The sequence below is a fragment of the Echinops telfairi genome, unplaced genomic scaffold, assembly GCF_000313985.2.
Source record: "Echinops telfairi isolate 266 unplaced genomic scaffold, ASM31398v2 ScPeMD7_9;HRSCAF=40, whole genome shotgun sequence".
NCBI classification, from domain to species: Eukaryota; Metazoa; Chordata; class Mammalia; order Afrosoricida; family Tenrecidae; genus Echinops; species Echinops telfairi.
The window spans coordinates 97,617,734-97,637,108 of record NW_022103906.1 but is presented as its reverse complement, the minus strand read 5'-3'; the positions used below and the strand labels follow the sequence as shown (position 1 = coordinate 97,637,108).

General features: G+C 51.6%; 1 protein-coding gene across 1 annotated transcript in view; it reads left to right on the top strand.

The window, feature by feature from the left end:
- The first annotated feature begins 11,880 nt into the window (after nucleotides 1-11,880).
- Nucleotides 11,881-19,375, top strand: part of KLF11 (Kruppel like factor 11) — a 20,810-nt gene continuing 13,315 nt past the window's right edge. Inside the window, exon 1 of the mRNA XM_004696380.2 lies at nucleotides 11,881-12,003. Coding sequence (XP_004696437.1) covers nucleotides 11,881-12,003 — 123 coding nt within the window. The remainder of the gene's footprint in view (nucleotides 12,004-19,375) is intronic.

The window sequence follows — 19,375 nt, the reverse complement described above, 5'->3', positions numbered from 1 at the left end:
GAAGTGACCAACGCATTCCCACCACTGAAGGGCCCCAGCGCTCTCCTCTTGCAGCTATAAACCTAGCGTGCCTCCTCCCTCAACACCCACGCCAGTTCAGCTGAACCCAGCTCAGCCCAAAATATAACCTGCTCTGGATGCGGATGGAGCCCCGGTGGTGTAGTGGTTATCCATGGGGCTGCTAACTGCCAGATCAGCGGTTCAAAACACTTTCTGGAAACTCAGGACAGTTCTACGCTGTCCTCAGAGGGTCGCTCGCAGTCAGAATCAGCCATGGCAGTGAATTAAGTGAGCCCTGGTGGTGTAATGGGTTATGAGTGGGGATGCTAACTGCAGGGTCAGCAGTTCAAAACCACCAACTGCTCCCTGGGAGAAAGAGGGGGGTTTCGATTCTACTCTGTCCTATAGGGTGGCCATGAGTCAGAACTCCCTCAAAGGCACTGAGTGATTTGGAGATGAGGATGCGAGTGACTGGGTGGTGCAAAGGTTAACACTTCACTATTAATCCAAAGTTTGGCAGTTCTAACCCATCCAGAGGCACCTTGGAGGAAAGTGTTGGCAATCTGCCTCTGGATGGTTAAGTCTTGAAAACCTTAGTGTGTGACTAACTCTACTCTGACCGCTGTGCGCTGACCACCACGATTGGAATTGCCTACAGCAACTGGCAACTGTTTTGGCTTGTTTTGAATGCATCACATGCTGTTTTGTGGAACATTATCTCATTCTTACAGCAACTCCACTAGCTAGACAAAGAATGACTGTACATGAAGACTTTGGTACAGGGAACACACAGGAATCAAATTCATTACACCTGTGGGAAGACATTATGAAGACGCTCAATATCAGTAGCTAAATAAAGGCCAGGGGTTGTTTGTGGAACAGACCATCAGTTGCTCATATGCAGGTTCAGGTTGAAGCTGAAGAAAATTCAAACAAGTACACAAGGAATAAAATAGTATCCCACCTGAATCTAGAAACCAACTCAAGAGCAGATTTGATCCAGGGGAGGGAAATCTATAGAGATAGTAACTGGTTTAATGGTCCCTGGGGCCTGGCAGTGGGGTGGGGGTGGTTGGGAGGAAATGGAGAGCTAATAACGATGAGGACACAATTAAAGAAAACTGATAGTGGTGAGGATTGTACAACTCTTCATGATATGATTGAACAATTGGATTGTATGATATGAGAATTAAATGCCAATAAAACTGTTGGAGGGAAAAAAGAACAGATTTGACATGTTCGATACTGAAGGCTGAAGACTGAGGAGCCACGGGAGGACATCTAAGCATCATATACGAAGAAAGCAAACGGTCATTAGAAGACAGGCAAGAAGGACCGATGTAAGGTGCCGGAGAGATTCTGAAGCGTGCTCCTGCGTATAAAGCAGCTAACCCAAACACAGGAAATGACAAAGGAAAAGAGCTGACCAGGAGATTTCAAGGGTGACCGAGGAAGAGAAAATAAAGCATTTAACCAAGTGTCCAAAGACCTGGAAAACCACGAGAAATGATCACGCCCGGCATATCTCAAGCTGAAAGAAACGGTGAAAGAAATTTCAAGCCCCAACTTACAAATTGAAAAATCCTACGGGCAAAATATTGAAGGCTGCGGGAACTATCAAATGGAGATGGAAGGAATATACAGAGTCACTGTACCGAAAAGAATTGATGACATTCAAGAGGTAGCACAAGATCAAGAACAAAGGTACTGAAGGAAGAAGTCCACAGAAGGTCTCGGGAACTGATGAACCACCAATTGGACTGTTTAAGCAAGCGGCTGCAGGGTGGGAGCACATACTGGTCTATGCCAGATGTTTGGAAGAGGGCTAGTATCTCTCCACATTTCCAAAATATAGAAATCATCAAACAGTATCGTAATTTCACGGAGAAGTAAAATTTAGTGAGAAACAGTTCAAAAACGATTGCAGCAGTACATCAACAGAGAGCTGCCAGAAATTTAAGCCACACCTTAAAACAAGCAGCCATCTAAGCAAGGCGTCAGCTAAGTCTACACAGAAGCACACCAGCCTGTGTGATCCAAGGAATGGCAAGAATAAAATCCAAGACCAGAGGAGGGAATTGTATCAGAGCTTAAACTGCGAGACTCGGTTTGCAGAAAGGCTATGGATGACAGCGACAGTCTAAAATCCATTTGCAGGGTCCCCACAGTAACTGAGCTTCTTGTGAATCCCCTCTGACCATTGTCCAGGGCTGTGACTAGCCATGCTGACAGACAGAGTACCCTGGAAAGGGGAGGAAGGCAGGTGTGGTTGGGCTAGAAGTTAACACCTTATCCGTCGTCGTGTCCTCCCTCGGAGCCCACTTGAAATGTGTTTTAGTCTTTATTACTCCTGCTTTCTTTTCCATTGAAGTTTTTCTCTATTCTATTTTTTCTGGTTGATTATTTGTGGTTATTTTATCCCCATCTTTTTCTTTTTTTTTTTGTAATTATTTTATTGAGGGCTCATACAATTCCCATCATAGTCCATACATCCATCCATTGTGTCAAGCACATATGTACATGTGTTGCCCTCATCATTCTCAAAACACTTGCCTTCCACTTTAGCCCTTAATATCATTTGCTCATTTTCCCCCTCCCCCCCCCATGAACCCTTCATAATTCATAAATTATTATAGTTTTCTCATAAGTTACACTGTCCGATGTCTCCCTCCGCCCTCTTCTCTGCTGTCCATCCCCCAGGAAGGAGGCCATACCTAGATTCTTGAAATTGGTTACCCTCTTCCACCCCACATTCCCCCCACCCTCCAGGCATCGCCCCTCTCACCACGGGTCCTGAAGGAGTCATCCGTCCTGGATTCCCTGTGTCTCAAGTTGCCATCTGTACCAGTGTACATCCTCTGGTCTAGCCAGATTTGCAGGGCAGAATTGGGACCATGATATTTGGGGGGAGGAAGCATTTAAGAACTAGCGGAAAGCTATATGGTTCATGGCTGCTACCCTGCACCCTGATTAGCTCGTCTCCTCCCCACATCCCCTCAGCAGGGGGGTGTTCGCTTGCCTACCGATGGACTCTGAGTCTCCACTCTGCACTCCCCCATGTTTTTCTTTATATGAAATCCAGCAACTGGATTAATAGTTTCTTACGGATATGGCAGGAGAGGTTGGGGGGAAATAGGGAGCTAATAACAATGAGGACAAGAAAGAAGAAAATCAGATAAACCCGCCCCCGCCTCCCCTGCAGCACAGAAATGGGAATATCGATACAAAGAGGGTTGTGGGAAGGTGGGGGAATAAGGAGAAAAGTGGGAACCAATAGCAATGATCGATGTATAAACACCCCCCCACAAAAGGGAAGAACAACAGAAACATGGTTGAAGAGAGACAACGGTTGGTGTAAGATATGAAAATAATAATAATTTATCATTTCTCGGTTCATAAGGGCGGGAAGGTGGGGAAGGAGGGAAAAAGGAGGAGCTAATACGAAGGGCTCAAATAGAAAGAAAATGTTTAGAAAATGATGACGGCAACCTATGTACAAGTGTGCTTGATACAATTGATGTTATGGATTGTTAATAAGAGCTGTAAGAGCCCCCAAGAAAAATATTTTTTTTAAAAAGAAGAAAATCTTTTATAATGTCTTGGGGTGATGATTGTACAAATCTTTTCAATATGTTTAAACCATTGCATTGTGCAATATATGAGTTACATGTCAATAAAACCATTAAAAAATGAAAATTAACAAAAGAAATTTAAGCCAGATTCAGAAGAGGCTGTGCAATGAGGGATATCATTGCTGCCATCAGAGAAGAGCAGAAAGATCGCTGGTTGTGTTTATTGACTATGCAAAGGCACTCCCCTGTGTGGATCATCACAACCCCTGGGAAGAACGGGAATTCCGGAACTTGTTACTGTGCGCATGTGGAACGTACATGTCGGTGACGATGTGTACAGCACAAAGGGACACCTATGGCTCCACCTCAGGAAAGGGATGTGCCATGGTGGTGCCCTTTCACCACACTTATTCAATCTGACGCAGAGCACATCATTTGAGAGCTTGGGTTATAAGAAGAAGAACAGAGCATTAGGAAGGCCCCTCGGTAACCTGTGATATGCAGATGCTCAGTCTTGCGGGATAAAAACGAAGGGGACTTAACGCACTTACTGATGAAAATCAACGGCTACAGCCTTCAGTGTGGATTAGAACTCAGTGGACAAAGAAACCTTACAACCGGACCAATAGACCATGTCATGATCAATAGAGGTAAGACTGAGGTTATCAAGGATTTCATTTTATGTGGATCCACAATCAATGTCCACAGAAGCAGCAGTCAAGAAATCAAAGGATGTATTGCACTGGCAGATTTGCTGCACAAGATCTCTTTCGAGTGCTGAAGAACCCAGCGCCACTCTGAAGCCTAGGGTGTGCCTGACCCAAGCTGTGGTCTGTGTGAAAGTTGGACAATGAAGACAGGAGACAGGAGGAGAGCTGGTGTGTTTGAATGGATGTGCTGGTGGTGAATACTGACAGTACCGTGGACTTCCAGAAGGACAGACATCTCTCTTGGAAGAAGGACAGCCAGGACTCTCCTCAGAATTGAGGAAGGCTAGACTTTGCTCACAGACTTTGGACGTGGTGTCAGGAAAGACCAGTCCCTGGAGAAAGACATCAAGCTTGGTAAAGCAGAGGGTCCGAAATGGGTGTTGTGTTAGTCTGGGTAGATCAGAGAAACAAATTCATAGGCACTTTTAAATGTATAAGAAAGAGCTTTAATACAAGAGCAATTGGATATTGAGAGAACATCCCAGCCCAGTCCAGATCAAGTCCATAAGTCCAGTATTAACCCATATGTCTGATACCAATCTATAAATTCCTCTTCAGACTCAAGAAAAACATGCAATGATGCTGAATGCAGGATGATCACAGGCCAGTGGGTGGAAAGTCTTGTGGATCTAGTGGCGTGGTGAGCATCTCAGTGCTGGCAGCGGTCACCATGTGGCTGCTCCAGCTCCGGAGCTCTGGCTGCCATCAGCCTTCTCCATGTGGCTTGTCAACAAGAATGTCTAGGAGGGACTGAGACTGTGCCCTGCCTCAAGCGAGCTATTTATCTCCTTAGCACCTCCAAATGAAGTCATCAGGCTGCAACCTCTCAAATTGACAACAGATTAACTACCACAGGTGCATAAGCAAATGTGGTGAAGAAAGCTGATGGTGCCCAGCTATCAAAAGATATAGCATCTGGGGTCTTAAAGGCTTGAAGATAAACAAGCAGCCATCTAGCTCAGAAGCAACAAGCCCACGTGGAAGAAGCATATCAGCCTGTATTATCATAAGGTGTCAATGGGAACAGATATCAGGCATCAAAGACCCAGGAAAAAAATCATATAGATGTGAAAGAGGGGGAAGGCAGAGTGGAGACCCAAAGCCCATCTGTAGACAAGTGAACATCCCGTTACAGAAGGGTCACAAGGAAGAGATGAGCCAGTCAGGGTGCAGTATAGCACCGATAAAACACACAACTTTCCTCTCGTTCTTTGATGCTTCTTCCCCTCACCACTATCATGACCCCAATTCAACTTTACAAATGGGGCTAGACCAGAGGATGTACACTGGTACAGATAAGAACGGAAAATACAGGGAATCCAGGACAGATAAATCCCTCAGGACCAATAATGAGAGTAACGATGCCAGGAGGTTAAGGGGAAGGTGGGGGGATAAAGGGGGAACCAATCACAATGAACTACATATAACCAGAAACACAGGGAATCCAGGGCGGATGATCCCTTCAGGACCAGTGGTGTGAGTGGCGATAACGGGAGGGTAGAGGGAGAATGGAGTGGAAAGGGGGAACCGATTATAAGGAACTACATGTGACTTCCTCCCTGGGGGACCGACAACAGAAAAGTGGGTGAAGGGAGATGTCAGACAGGGCAAGATATGACAAAATAATAATTTATAAATTATCAAGGGTTCATGAGGGAAGGGGGTGCGGGGAGGGAGGGGTAAAATGAGGACCTGATGCCAGGGGCTCAAGTGGAGAGCAAATGTTTTGAGAATGATGAGGGCAATGAATGTACAAATGTGCTTTACACAATTGATGTGTGTATGGATTGTGATAAGAGTTGTATGAGCCCCTAATAAAATGGTTAAAAAAAAAAAAAACTACAAATAACCCCCTCCCTGGGGGATGGACAACAGAAGTAGGCGAAGTGAGACAGCAGTCGGTGTAAGACTGACAATAATTTATAAATCAACACGAGGGAGGGAGGGCTGGGGAGGGAGGGGAAAAGTGAGGGCTGGTACCAAGGGCTCAAGTAGAAAGCAAATGTCTTGAAAATGAGGATGGCAACAAATGTACAAATGTGCCTGACACGGGATGGAGGTATGGATTGTGATAAGAACTGTAAAAGCCCCCAATAAAATGATCTTTTTAAAAAAAGTAGAGGGTTTGTGAAAAAGAAGGCCCCCCCCCCATGAAATGGATTGACACCGCGGCGGTGACAATGGTGCAGGACCGAGCAACGTCCCGTCTGCGTACACAGGGCACCTGACAACCACACCTCGTTCACTGGGTTGGAGTCACGCAGACCACAGCCAGCAGCCCCGTATCCAGCAATTCACAGCAGTGCCAACCGTGTTGGCACAGCCCTACGGCTAATAGTAGGACCGACCACGTGGCGATGTCTGGCAAGGACAAAAAGCACGTTGTGAAGGCCCCAAGTTGTGTTCGTCTCCACCTGCAACCTGATCCTCGACACCAGAGTTTCTGCACCTTGCCCATGCTGCTACCTTTTCAGACAGCTCTTCATGTGGGGGTGACCCCCCACCACAAAATTATTTTCATTGCTACTTCATCACTGTCATTTTCCTACTGCTAGGAATCGGGCGATCCCTGTGAAAGGGTCATTCGACCCCCCAAAGGGGTCACGACCCACAGGTTGAGAACCACTGCTTGACAGTTGTTTCAGCCCCATGTTTCCACCCGGTGCTCGGTGCTGTCTGAATGCTCTTGCCGGTGCTCGGATGAAGACGGCTCGTGGTGTGCAAAATCCGCTCTTCCGTTTGGAGGACAAATAGACAGGTACTGAGGACACTCACCCAGCCGCCAGGCCAAACCAGCGGGGCAGCGTTGCTTTCCATGTAGGCAGCAGAGATAGCCGGTCCTTCTCTGCAGTCTGAGCAGGCCCATGGCCTGCCCGGGTCAGCCCGAAGGTTCTGGCATCTCTTGCTCTCCTGACCCTCTGGGTTTTCTCTCCCTTTCTCCACACTCTGTCCCCAGCCCTGCTGCGGTCCTGCCGGCCCAGCCCCCGTGAGGCCAAGGAGAGAGAGTCCCTGGAGAAGGACATCATGCTAGGTAAGGCAGAGGGGCAGCGACACAAAGGGCGGCCCTCAGCCAGGCGGACTGGCACAGTGGCTGGGGCAGTGGGCGCCAACATACCACAGGGGTGAGGATGGCGCAGGGTCAGACGGTTTCGTTCTGTTGTGCACAGGGTCGCAACCGACCAGAGGGCACCCAACAACAAGCCAGCAGCAGACCCTCCCTGACTGCCTTTGTGGGCGTCTGGCTAGATGCAGGAGCAGTCCGTCCATGGGGTAGGCACACCTCCCAGCCCCCTTCTGTGCGAACAGAGGCCCAGGGCAAACACCCGTCAAAGGCAAATGGCAGCTAAGTCTGGACGGTGCCCAAGCTCCTCCCCGCAGCCTGGAGGTCCCTGGGGGGCACATGGCGTGTTGTGGACAGAACACGGCCGCCAGCCTGAGGCTGTGACAGAACCTCAGAAGCCCCGAGGCCTCTTCCTTCCTCCGACAGAATGCGTGGTCTTGAGGAGACCAGGTAGGAGAAACAGCTTTGTAAATCGGGATGCGACACGCAGCCAGGATGAGTCGGGCTCTTCGCTGAGGTCCTGTTGGATCCCGGGAATGGACGGAGATCAAGGTCAGGAAAGCAACCGAGAAATGGCATCGGACCTTGAGATCAGAGGAAACCAGAAGTCCCGCCTGGGGGCGGAGCCAGGCTTCCGCGTGGAACTAGGTTCTGCCAGACTCGGGCAGCCAGGGCGCTTGCTTCTCTCTGCAGCAGAAGAGATTCCCAGGGCCCCTGGGGCAGGCCTCCCTGGCTGCTCAGGCCTCCCACTGAGCCCCCAGGGGCCACCGGACCCTCCCACCCCCCAGAGAGTGAGCCTCACCGGGAAGTAAGTGCAATAGCTGCTGTGCACAAGCAGGAAGTGGGGATGTGAGGGAGCCCCTCCATCCGGAGGCTGCCGGGTAAATTACCATTTCCTGCTGAAGCCTTACTCCCAGTAGCTGAGCCTTGTGTGAGCCCACGGGGCCACTCCCTAACGCCCAGAGGCTTGGGGCTTGTGCTTCAGCAGATTATAAGCAAGAAAACGCTAAAGCAGCGGTTCTCAACCTGTACGTCATGGCCCCTTTTGGGGTCGAACAACTCTTTCACGGGGGTCACCCGAATCCTAACAGTAGCAAAATGACAGCGATGAAGTAGCAACGAAGATAATTTTATGGTTGGGGTCACCACCACACGAGGAACTGTGTGACAGGGTCTCGGCATTAGGAAGGTTGAGAACCACTGAGCTAGAGGATATTGACGTAAGAAAAGGAACTGGGGGTAGGGGGCCGTCTCCCCTGAACCCTGGGGCAGCTTCAGGACCTGCTGTCTTAGTAGATCTCAGTTTGGAGGCACGCTTCACAAGCACTCTGGCAGGTTCCACGCAGTGCCAGACCGATTATGACACTGGAATGGAGGTGCTGAAGGAGGCCCGGGTCACAAGTTGAGGATTTCTGGTGCTGGCAGTGCAGGTGGAAGACGACCCATTAACCACCACAAGTTACTTTGTGCTCCGGGCAGAAATATCACATGACAGCTAGTCACCAGGTCTCCTTGTCATGGTTGTGCTGCGTGTTGTTGTTGTGTGAGCCTAATTTCGACTCATCGCAAGGAGACAGGACAGAACAGAGATGCACCCTCAGGTTCCGGGGCTGTGATCTTTAGGGACACAGACAGCCGGGTCTTTTTCCCATGGAGCCAGTGGTTCTGAACTGCCAACCTTGTAGTTGGTAGGTAGGTGATTCGTCATTGTGCACCCAGGGCTCCTAGTCCCCTTCCACCCCCGCCTTCCAAGACTAGTCTTCCGTCACCCGCCGGCAAGCCGACTCTTCAGAAGAGTACTGCAGCGTGATTCTGTAGCATGCCCTCCGTTTGGGGCTGTGATGAGACCAGGTGTGGTTGTTACATCATCTGGTGGCAACTTGAGAGGATTAAGAGTGAAGGGGTGGAGGTTAGCCTGTCAATCAGGTGGTTGCTTGATGACCTCATATGGAGGCACTATGGAGATTAATGGCTCGCTGGAGGCGGGACACACACTCACTCCCTGAGAGACATTCCCACTGACGAGACACATGTAGCTACACTAAAGCCCTGGAGCGGCAGGAGCCACGTGGAAACCCCTGCCAGCACTGAGATGTTTCCACCGCCACTGGATCCACAAGACTTTCCACCTACTGGCCTGTGATCCTCCTGCATTTGGTGTCACTGTATGTTTTGCATGGGTCTTTAGAGGAATTTATAGCCCGTATGTTGGATATATGGGCTAATATCGGACTTATGGACTTGATCTGGACTGGGCTGGGATGTTTTCTTAATATACAGTTACTCTTTATATAAAGCTTTTTCTTATACACACGAGTGTACATGAATTTGTTTCGCTAGTCCACCCGGACTAACACACCAGGGTTCGGAGGTGACGTACCCTTGGCATTGAACCACATCAGGGCCGTGTAATATGAGCACAACTTGTCACTGGGGTGAGGGGGTGGGGGGGGGTAGGTGGATGTGTTAACATTCATCACTTGAGCCAAAGCAACGTCTGCAGGGTTTCACCTCTGTGACGTCACTGTTGGTGCTGTCTGCACTCTTTTGCTCAGAAGTGAGTCACTAAGTCCGGCCCGCACTCTAGAAGAATGTGACTCTGGCATAGTGACTTAGGCATTGGGTTTTTAACCGCAAGGTCAGAAGTTCGAACCCACCAGCTGTTCAGCAGGAGACAGAAGAGGATTTTTATTCCTATAAGGAATTATCATCTTGGAAACTCACGGGGGCAGTTCTGCCCTGTTCAGTAGAGTTGCTATGAGCTGGAATCCACTCTGTGACAATGAGGATTTGGGGGTTTTCTCCTCGAAGGAGGGTACTATATACAACATTGTCTCTGTCGGGAACAATGACCCCTTCCCCACCATCCCCTCATCCTGCATTTTCATGACCCTCTTTGCAACCTTCATCAACTCCCCTTCCTCTAAGCTTGCAGTCTGGCTGCGTCAGCCCCTCCTGGTAGGGGCGTCCATTGCCATTGTGCTCTTCTCTCTCAGCCCAATTCTGCACCCGTTGTGGGTGCTGGTGGGTGCCTTCAAGACCCTGTGGACCTGTAGCGTCCCACATGACATGGTAGAACTAACCGCACCATGGGGTTTCCTAGGCTGCAGTCTTTACAGAAGCAGACCGCCGGGTCGTTCTCCCATGGAGCCCCTGCGTGGGTTTGAACAGCCGGCCTCTTGACTAGGAGCTGAGAGATGAACTAGTTTGCCACCAGGGTTCCCTGTCCCAGGGTGGTCTTTGAGTCCTCATTGGAGAAGCGGTTTGGTGGCAGGCTTTGGGCTGAGGATTTAGAGGAGAGTCATTGCATCTCGTCCCTGCAGCGTTCCTAAAAGGAGGCTGAATACCGGACTTATGGACTTGATCTGGACTGGGCTGGGATGTTTTCTCAATATTCAATTGCTCTTGTATATAAACCTCTTTCTTATATACATCAGAGTGTCCATGAATTTGTTTCTCTAGTCGACCCGGATTCACACAAGCATTTCTGCCGCCTTTATTTTGTGAATGAGAGAACTGGGGCTCTGGAGAGGTTACTCCCCCTGCCCACAGTCACACAGGTGGTCAGTGGGCCCCACCCTGCCCTCCTCAGTGCCTGGTCCCAGGGCTGCAGAGCGCCCGTCTGCACCAGGGTTTTCTGGGTGAAAAGAAAGCCTGCATATAGGTGGGAATGGAAAGGCAAAACTGTACACCTTCAAGGTCACGCGTGGCCTGTGGGAGTGAGCCCTGCATCAGAGACTCCACCTGGGGTGGACGAGGACTCCCGCCTCCTCTGGCTCTTCCTGAGTAGCAGTGGGTGCCAGGTGGTAGGTGTTATTGGCTGGCGAGCAGGGCCCCAGGAAAGCAGTGACTGCTTCTCAGCTGTGAGCTCTGGGCCCAGGATGGTGAACGCAGAGAAGAGGGCTGTCTCTATGAGCTCTCACAGAGAAAAGACATGGGCCCAGTATGGGTCTGCGAGGGGCATGAGACACAGCGTCCAAGAGGGAGCCCCAGCCGGACGTGTGGTGTGTGTCTCCACCCGTCCTGGCTAAACGGTTTGTTGACTTCCTGGTGAAGGGCGATCAGAGTCAACTCCACACTGACTCCAGAGTGACATCTCTGGACTCCTGAGCTGCTGCTCCAGTTTGGGGCAGAGATGGACGAGGGAAAGCTGAGACCACAGTGCATGTGGTGACTGAGCCAGAGAACCCCTATCTGACACCAGGGGCGCCTATGCAGGGCAGTGGGCTGCAGCTTTTCAGGGAAGGAGGGGAGAGGGAGGTGCTGACGTCAGGTGTTTCCTTCGGGGCAGAGGGAGAGCTGGACACATATAGCCAGTCACCTGACAGAGAAGCCAATGAGGAGGAGGACGAGGAGTCCGAGGTCCTACCTGGCAGGGGGAAGCTGGATGAATCCTGTTTGTTCCATTTGCTCTGAGATAGGCGCTGACCTGCCACGGGCTGTCGTGTTTCCTTGGAGTGGTTAAATCCATCTGGGGCCTGAGCCAGGAGGCAGCCACTTGGGGGTCTTCCAACCCAATGTCATGTCACACACAGACATGGTCTTCTCCGAGCAGAGGCATGGGGAGGCACAGAGGCTCAGTCTGGCCCTCGCCAAAGAGCGGGAGCAAGCTACAGCCACCCACAGACGCCTGCTGCAGAAGCCTGCACAGCCACCCCTTGTGAGACGTTGTTCCACTGGTCAGTCGGCCAACTCCTTGTGCTCCCGGCTGACCCTGCTGCCCAGACTGGGCTTCAGCCAGTACCACACTGGGTCACCGGGGAAGCCAGCCTGGCAACACACCCGGCTACCAGCAGTTGGCTAGACAGACAGCCGGGCGGCCACGGGGACGCTTGGAAGGCTGCCCTCCGAGGCCAGGGGGCAGCCAGTGCTGTTGCCCAGTGACACGCTGGCCTCCAGGCTTTCTTTGGGGGCTATTCACAGGTGGGCGTCACTGCAGTGTGGTGGGACGGGCACTGGGCTAGCAGTCTGGAAGCATGGGTTCTAGATATTTCTGTGCGCAAACTCAGTGATTTGGACGAGGTGCTCGTTTCTCTGGGTTCCAGTTTCTGTCTTCAAGCCAGGGGGTGGGAGGGTGGGGGTAGGGGGGGTCGTTCTCAGTCTGTACTTCTTAACAGTGAGGTGTCTGGACCCGGGGCATCCACTCCATCTGGGAACTCGTCAGACACACACGTGATCACTGACTCTCTGGAGGGGCCCGGCCATCAGGGTTCTAAGACCTTGCAAGGGATTTGTGAGCACATCCAAGTGTGGTGGCCACTGGGCTAGACAGCCTCCCAGGTCTGTTCCCAGGCTTACCCCAGTTCACTGCGTGTGAGGGGGGGCTGGCGTGGAGAATGCAAAGACGGAGGAAGTATGGCGGAACAGGTTCAAAGGTCACCTACATGCCTCGGATGGCTGACTGCGACTTATTTCTCCCGATGACCCAGCTCAAATGACATGCTTTCTGGGAAACCTGCCCGCACCTCCCCTCCCTTCACCACCACAGCAGGACTAACAGGCCTCCTTGCCTTGCTTCTACAGCACTGGCACCCAGCATGGCCTCTGCTATAGGGCTTTCAGTTGTTTGTAGCTCAGGCTCCCCTGCATTAACGTTGGGGTCTTATGGGCAGCGGTGGGGTCTTGTTTCTCTAGGGTTCCCGTAGTGCTGGGCCGGCCCCTGGCACAGACTGGGGCTCCTCAGTACAGTCTCCATAAGGCCTTGCCAAGAACTCTCCAGGGGCCCACTACCCGCAGGGCCCCATCCTGAGGCTTGCTTGTTTTTGCAGAAGTTGAAGGTTGTGTGCCACATGGTCCCTTCACCCACGGCTGAGCTCCTGGCCTGTCGGCATAGCTCCTTCTCTCACCAAATCTGAAGACACAACGGTAAAGAGGTTGTGCCCTGTGTTAGTTCGGGGAGACTAGAGAAACAAATTCAGACACTCATGTGTAGAGGAAAGAGCGCTATAGAAAGAGTAATTGTACATTAAGAAAAACATCCCAGCCCAGTCCAGATCAAGTCCATAAGTCTCATATTAGCCCATATGTCTGATACCAATCTATAAAGTCCTCTTCAGACTCATGAAACACATGCAATGACGCTGAATGCAGGAAGGTCACAGGCCAGTGGGTGGGAAGTCTTGTGGATCCAGCAGCAATAGAGACATCTCAGCGCTGGTAGGGGCCTCCACGTGGCTTCTCCAGTTCAGGGCACTAGGGTAGGAGGTCCATGTGTCTTGTCACCTGCAATGTCTCTCAAGGAGTGAGCAGAGAGAGTGTCTCCTGCCTCCATGGAGGAAGACAGGAGTTCCCAGAATCCTCAGGAGAAGGCCATGGCCACACAGAGGCCTCATTGGCTATGACCTGATTGATAGGCTAGACTCCACTTTTAATCCTTTCAAATTGACAAACGATTACATAACTACCAAATGCCCTTACTGGCCACCAGTGGGGCAGAGGGTGGGGAGCCCACAAGAGCAGGGACGAAGAGGCACAGCCTTCCTTGGACACAGCTCACTACATCTCTGTGTCTGGCGTGAGCTGCCGAAGCCTCCCCTGTCCTGGGACCACTGACCAGGACACTACCTGTGCCCTTAGCAACGCCCCGCCATTCCAGTAAGAGACATTTGGGAGAAAGCAAACCCAGGACTTGAGTCAGATCAGATCCGGGCTTCACCGCTCACTCGAGGGTGTTAGTGGGCAAGTCCTCAAGTTCTCCACCCCTCTGATTCTTTATCTGTCAACTGTGGTTGGGACTCGGATTAACGCCGGTCATGGGAAGGGATGAGTCAACCAGGGCGCAGTAAAGCACCGATGAAACACACAATATTCCTCTGGTTCCTTGAGGCTTCCTCACCCCCACTATCATCCCCCCAGTCCTGCCTTTCACCGCGGGCCAGACCGGAGCATGTGCCCTGGTACAGACAGAGCTCACAACACACAGGATCCAGGAAGCGGAATGGGAGTAGTGATACCAGGAGGGCAGGCAGAAGGTGTGGAGAGGAGGGGGGGAACGGGGAACCAATCACAAAGATTGACACAGAACCACCCCCACCCCCAGGGGGACGAACAACAGAAACCATGAGGGAAGGGAGACAGAGGTCGGTGTAAGATATGAAGATAATAATGATTTATAATTTATCAAGGGATCACCAGGGGGAAGAGGGGGAAAAAGGAGTTGATACTAAGTCCTCTATAGAAAGTAAATGTCCAGAAAAGAATGATGGCAACATATACACAAACATGCCTGATATGATTGATGTATGGATTGTTATAAGAGTTGTAAGAGCCCCCAATAAAATGATCTTTTAATAATAATAATGAAAAAAGAAGCCCAGGAAGGAAAAAAAAGCAGGTCAAAGGGTCACAGCTCTCTCCCCCTGGTGGTGCTGTGGGTTAGAGGCGGGACTGAAAATCAAAAAGGGTAACACTTAGCACAACACTAGGCCTGTGTTTGGTATTTAATACTTATCGAACAGAACCTCTTTAGCAAGACTCAGATATGCCAGACAAAGCATTAGGAGCCCTGGGGGCCTAGTGGCTACGCGTGGGGATATGAACACACAAGTTCAAAACCAGCAGCCACTGTTCAGGAGAAAGACGAGGCTGCATACTCCGATAAAGAGTTCAGGCTCTGAAACCCCCAGGGGCAGTTCTGCCCTGTCCTGTAGGGCCGCGGTGAGTCGGCATTGACTGGATGGCAGTGGGGGGTGGTTCCGTTTGAGTGGCTCTGTGTGAACTCACTGGACCTCCAGTTCCCTGCCTGTTAATGAGTAACCTGGCAGCCACTGCTGTTATTGTCCTAGGCTGCCACAGAGTCAGTGCCAATGTGTACAGAGCACACAGCTCTATAGGGCTCACTGCTTCCCTCACCCCACCAGCCCCGCCGCTGCTCCGTGGCCAGTCCCTGTGTGGGCGGGGCGTGCGAGCAGGAGTGAGCTCGCAGGGCCAGGCATTTGGTGGCTCGATCACGTAACAGGTATGTGAACCGCTGGGTGAGTGAATCATTAATTTGTCCATTTGGTCAATCATCTAAGTCCTTTAGTCAGCCAGGCAGACAGTTAAGTCACTAGTCACTGAACACCAAGCCTTGGTCCTTGCCCTGCCCGCAGCCCGGTCACCTCCAAACCAAGCCAAGAGGAAAGCAGGGGGCACGGCTCTCTGCATGACTCACTCATTCTGACTGCTGGCAACCCTATCAGGACAGGGTCGAACTACCCTGTGGGTTTCCCAGATGGTGACTGTCCGTGGGAGTAGAAAGCCTTGTCTTTCTCCCATGGAGCGGCTGGTGGCTTTGAGCTGCTGGCCTTGAGGATAGCAGGCAATGCATAACTCACCACTCGGCTCTATAGGGTAGAGTAAAGCTGCCCCTGTGGGTTTCCGAGACTGAAACGTGTTACGGGAGTAGACAGCCTCGTCTTTCTCCTGAACAGTGGTTATTGGTTTTGAACTGTGGACCTTGTGTGTCCATAGTCCAATGTGTAACCACTAGGCCCCCAGGGCTCCTTATTCTTTGCCACTACTCACTCACTCACTCACTCACTCACACACTCACTGCCACCGAGTCAATGCTGCCTCTCCAAGGCTGTAACTGTTCATGGGAGTAGAAATCCCGGTCTTTCTCCCACAGAGCACTACACCACCAGGGCTCCTGTCCATGCCACGGGACAATAACACTTACTCCAAATCTTAAAAAAACAAAAACAGAAGTACAGACTAGTTGACCTAGCAATTCCAATTCTACGAAGGGATTCCATAATTAATCTCATGTTCTGGACAAGTAATGTGACCACGACTATACCTGGAAAACCGGAAATGGCATTCATGTCCATCAATAGAAGTAGTTTAATAAAGTATGACATCTCCATTTAATGGAATAGGAACCTTGGTGGCATAGTGGTTACAACTTGGGCTGCGATCCGCAAGGTCAGCAGTTTAAACCACCAGCTGCTTGTCGGGGCTCCCTACTCCCATAAAGAGTGACAGTCCTGGAAACTCACAGAGCAGTTCCATCCTGTCCTCTCGGGTCACTCTGCGTTGGAATCGACTCGATGGCAGTGAGTTTGGTTTCGTGGAATATTATTTGATGGTGACAAAGAGAAAGGTTGATCTTTGTGTACTGATAGGTCATAATCCCCGTGACAGACTGTGAAATCAATAAAAGTAAGGTTCAGAAGAATGTCTGTAAAACACCATCACTTGTGTCACAATGTGGAGATGAGAGACTATGGGTGGAAGGATGGCAACGTTGCCATCGCATCTGCCCTGGAGGGTCCAGTGAGTTATCTGTGCCCACGCCCAGCCTGCTTGCAAGACCACCTACCCCAGGGTGGGTCTGAGGCCTGGTGGGACAGGGTCATAGTGATGTCTCCAAGTGAATGGTTTGGAAGTCACGTCAGTTTACAAATGGCCCCGACAAGGTACCAAGAGTTGAGTGCTCGGCTACTAACAGAAAGGTTAGCAGTTTGAATCTACCCACAGACATCTAGGACGAAAGGCCCGGCGATCTTACAATAAAACCACAGCCACTGAAAACCCTATGGAGTGCTGCTCTTCTCTGCCACTCAGGGGCTGCTGTCAGACGTCACTGCCCACCATGTCATTTGCTTGTTGTTTTGTTTGTTTACAAACATTTCCGTATTTGCTTGACTACAGGCAGAGCCACAGGTAATCCAGGGTGGGCACAGCCACACCGCCTCTGGCCTTTGTTGCAGCAGTGGGTGTGGGGTCTACAAAGACTTCCTGATGCAGGCGTTCACAACACAGACCCGGTTTTGGTAGGTTAAAGGAGGGGGAGGGGGAGGGAAGGGAGAGGCTGCCAGGAGGATCTGCTACATAAACTGGACACAGGTAAGCAAAGGAGGCTTGAGGCTTGCTAGCCACGTTCGCAGGTATTCCTGCTGCCCACGGGGCAGAAAGAGGGCCTGCATGAGGGAGTCGGGGCTCCAGGCTCCCTCTGAGAGCTGTGCCCACCTCCTGTTACAAAGGAAGGAGACTAGGCCATGTGCACGCACAGCCTGTCAGGGACATGACAGGTCAGACCAGAAAGTGCACCTAGAGGAAATGCATTCCAGAGAACAGGAAGCAGGACCCGGAGGCAGTAGCAGGTCTGGTGGAAAGGAGGGGCTAAAAGCCATCTAAACAGGCAGGGCTTGGCTGCAAGCTGGAAGTTGGTGGTTTGAGGCTGTCCGCTGCTCCAAGGGAGAAAGATGTGGCAGGAGACCTGGTGGCACAGTGGGTAATGCACTCCGCTGCTGACTGACGGTTAGTTTTCTGGTTCCAAACCACCAGCGGCTCCATGGCATTGTGCTCTGCAGAGAGGGACAGCCCCAGAACCCCTGGGGCAGCTGAAGTGAGGTGGGTGGTGACCTAGGAGCACTAGGGAGACTGGAGCAGGGGAGCCCGATCCCAACCAGCAGGCCACTGGAGGAAGTGTGGCCATTATCCCCTCAGGGGCCAAGAGCCCAGGAGCCCCACAGAGGTTTAAAACTCCCTTCGCTGCTGGGTGGGGGACTGGATGACCCATGGCTGGAAAGAGGAGATCTTGGGAGTGTTCCTTCTGGGGAAGAAACAGGATTTTCCAGGTTGTAATGCTGGCTTTCTCCCTTCCCTGCCCTGAGAGCAGGTCATCTCCCAACCACCCCGTGTGGGTCAGTGGGCCATACTGTGGTGGCCTGTGTGACTGTGATGCTGGAAGCTATGTCACTGGTCTTTCAAATGCCAGCAGGGTCTCCCAAAGCGGACAGGTGAAGGAGGACTGGGCTCCCCACTTCAGAGGAGGGTGTCAGGTGGAGAACCTCACACCTACCTTCAAAGTACTGTCAGATACTGAGAGCCTCACGGGTAGAGGCACCACTTCCTGCAAACGTCTGCCAAGACAGGAACTTGGAAGAACGTGGGAAGTGAGAATCTGAGGGACATGCTCTGTTCTGTTCTGTCACGCACACAGGAGTGCAATGGGTCTAACTCCAAGGTCAGCAGTTCGAAACCACCAGCTACTCCTTTGGGAAAGGATGAGATTTGGTCTCGGAAACTCCCAAGGGTCCCAACAATGCTTCCAACCTTCTGTTACTTTCAGCAAATACGTTCTTGTCGGCCCACCCCGGTCGGCCTGTCTGCAGCAAGTGATAGGAAGGGCCCTGGGCCTGATAAGGAACCGGGGGCCAGCTTGGCCTGCCATGGCTGTGTGATTAGCGTGGGGCTGCTCTCAGTCAGAGCATGGTCCCCACAGTGGTGGGACCTCTGTCTACTAGTGATAAGAATTCCTCATGCCTGTTGGTGCTGGGTGACTACACCCCAATCCATTGTAACCCTGTATGGACAAAGCAGAATGGAGCCCCACAGGACTCGGGCCTTTCAGGAGCCACGCATACATGGGGTGGGTTCCACGTGGAGTCCAGTGCTAACAGCTCTGTACACCAGGAACTGTTGTTCACATCAGCGCTCAGTAAATGGGGCTGAGTGGTGAAGCCGGGGAGCCCCACACTGCCCTGGAGACAGGAATAAGCATCGAAGAACTCAAGCAACAGGAGTGGGCAACCCACACAGGCTTAGTGGGTCGGCATTGCATGGAGGAGTGTGGTGGGGGAAATGAGTAGATTCTAGCAAAAAGGCAGGTGACCACTGATCTTGGCTTTCCCTGCTCAGAGACGAAGGGGGTCCCTAGTTCGAAACCACCAGCTGCTCTTCTGGGAAAGGATAAGATTTAGTCTCTGAAAACTCGCAGGGGTTAGTGTGAGTAGAAATTGACTAGAGGGCAGTGAAGAGTCGAGGGGCCGAGACGCCAGGGGAGGGGAAGGGGGCAGGGGCTCGGGCCCCAGGTCTTTTTTCCCCACCACTCTCCCAGATCCTAATATGGAATGAACGACGCAGGAATGTCACCTAGAGAAAGCTGGCTCGCCAACCCTGTCCTGGTCGGGGGTGCATGCATGAAACTACGTGCAGACAATCGAGTTGAGGCAGAGCGCCTCTGCGGGGCGAACCAACCGGTAGTCTGCAGGATAGGCTGCAGGAGGACCCTTGTGAGCACAGCTCCTCTTCTCCCCCTACCCAGC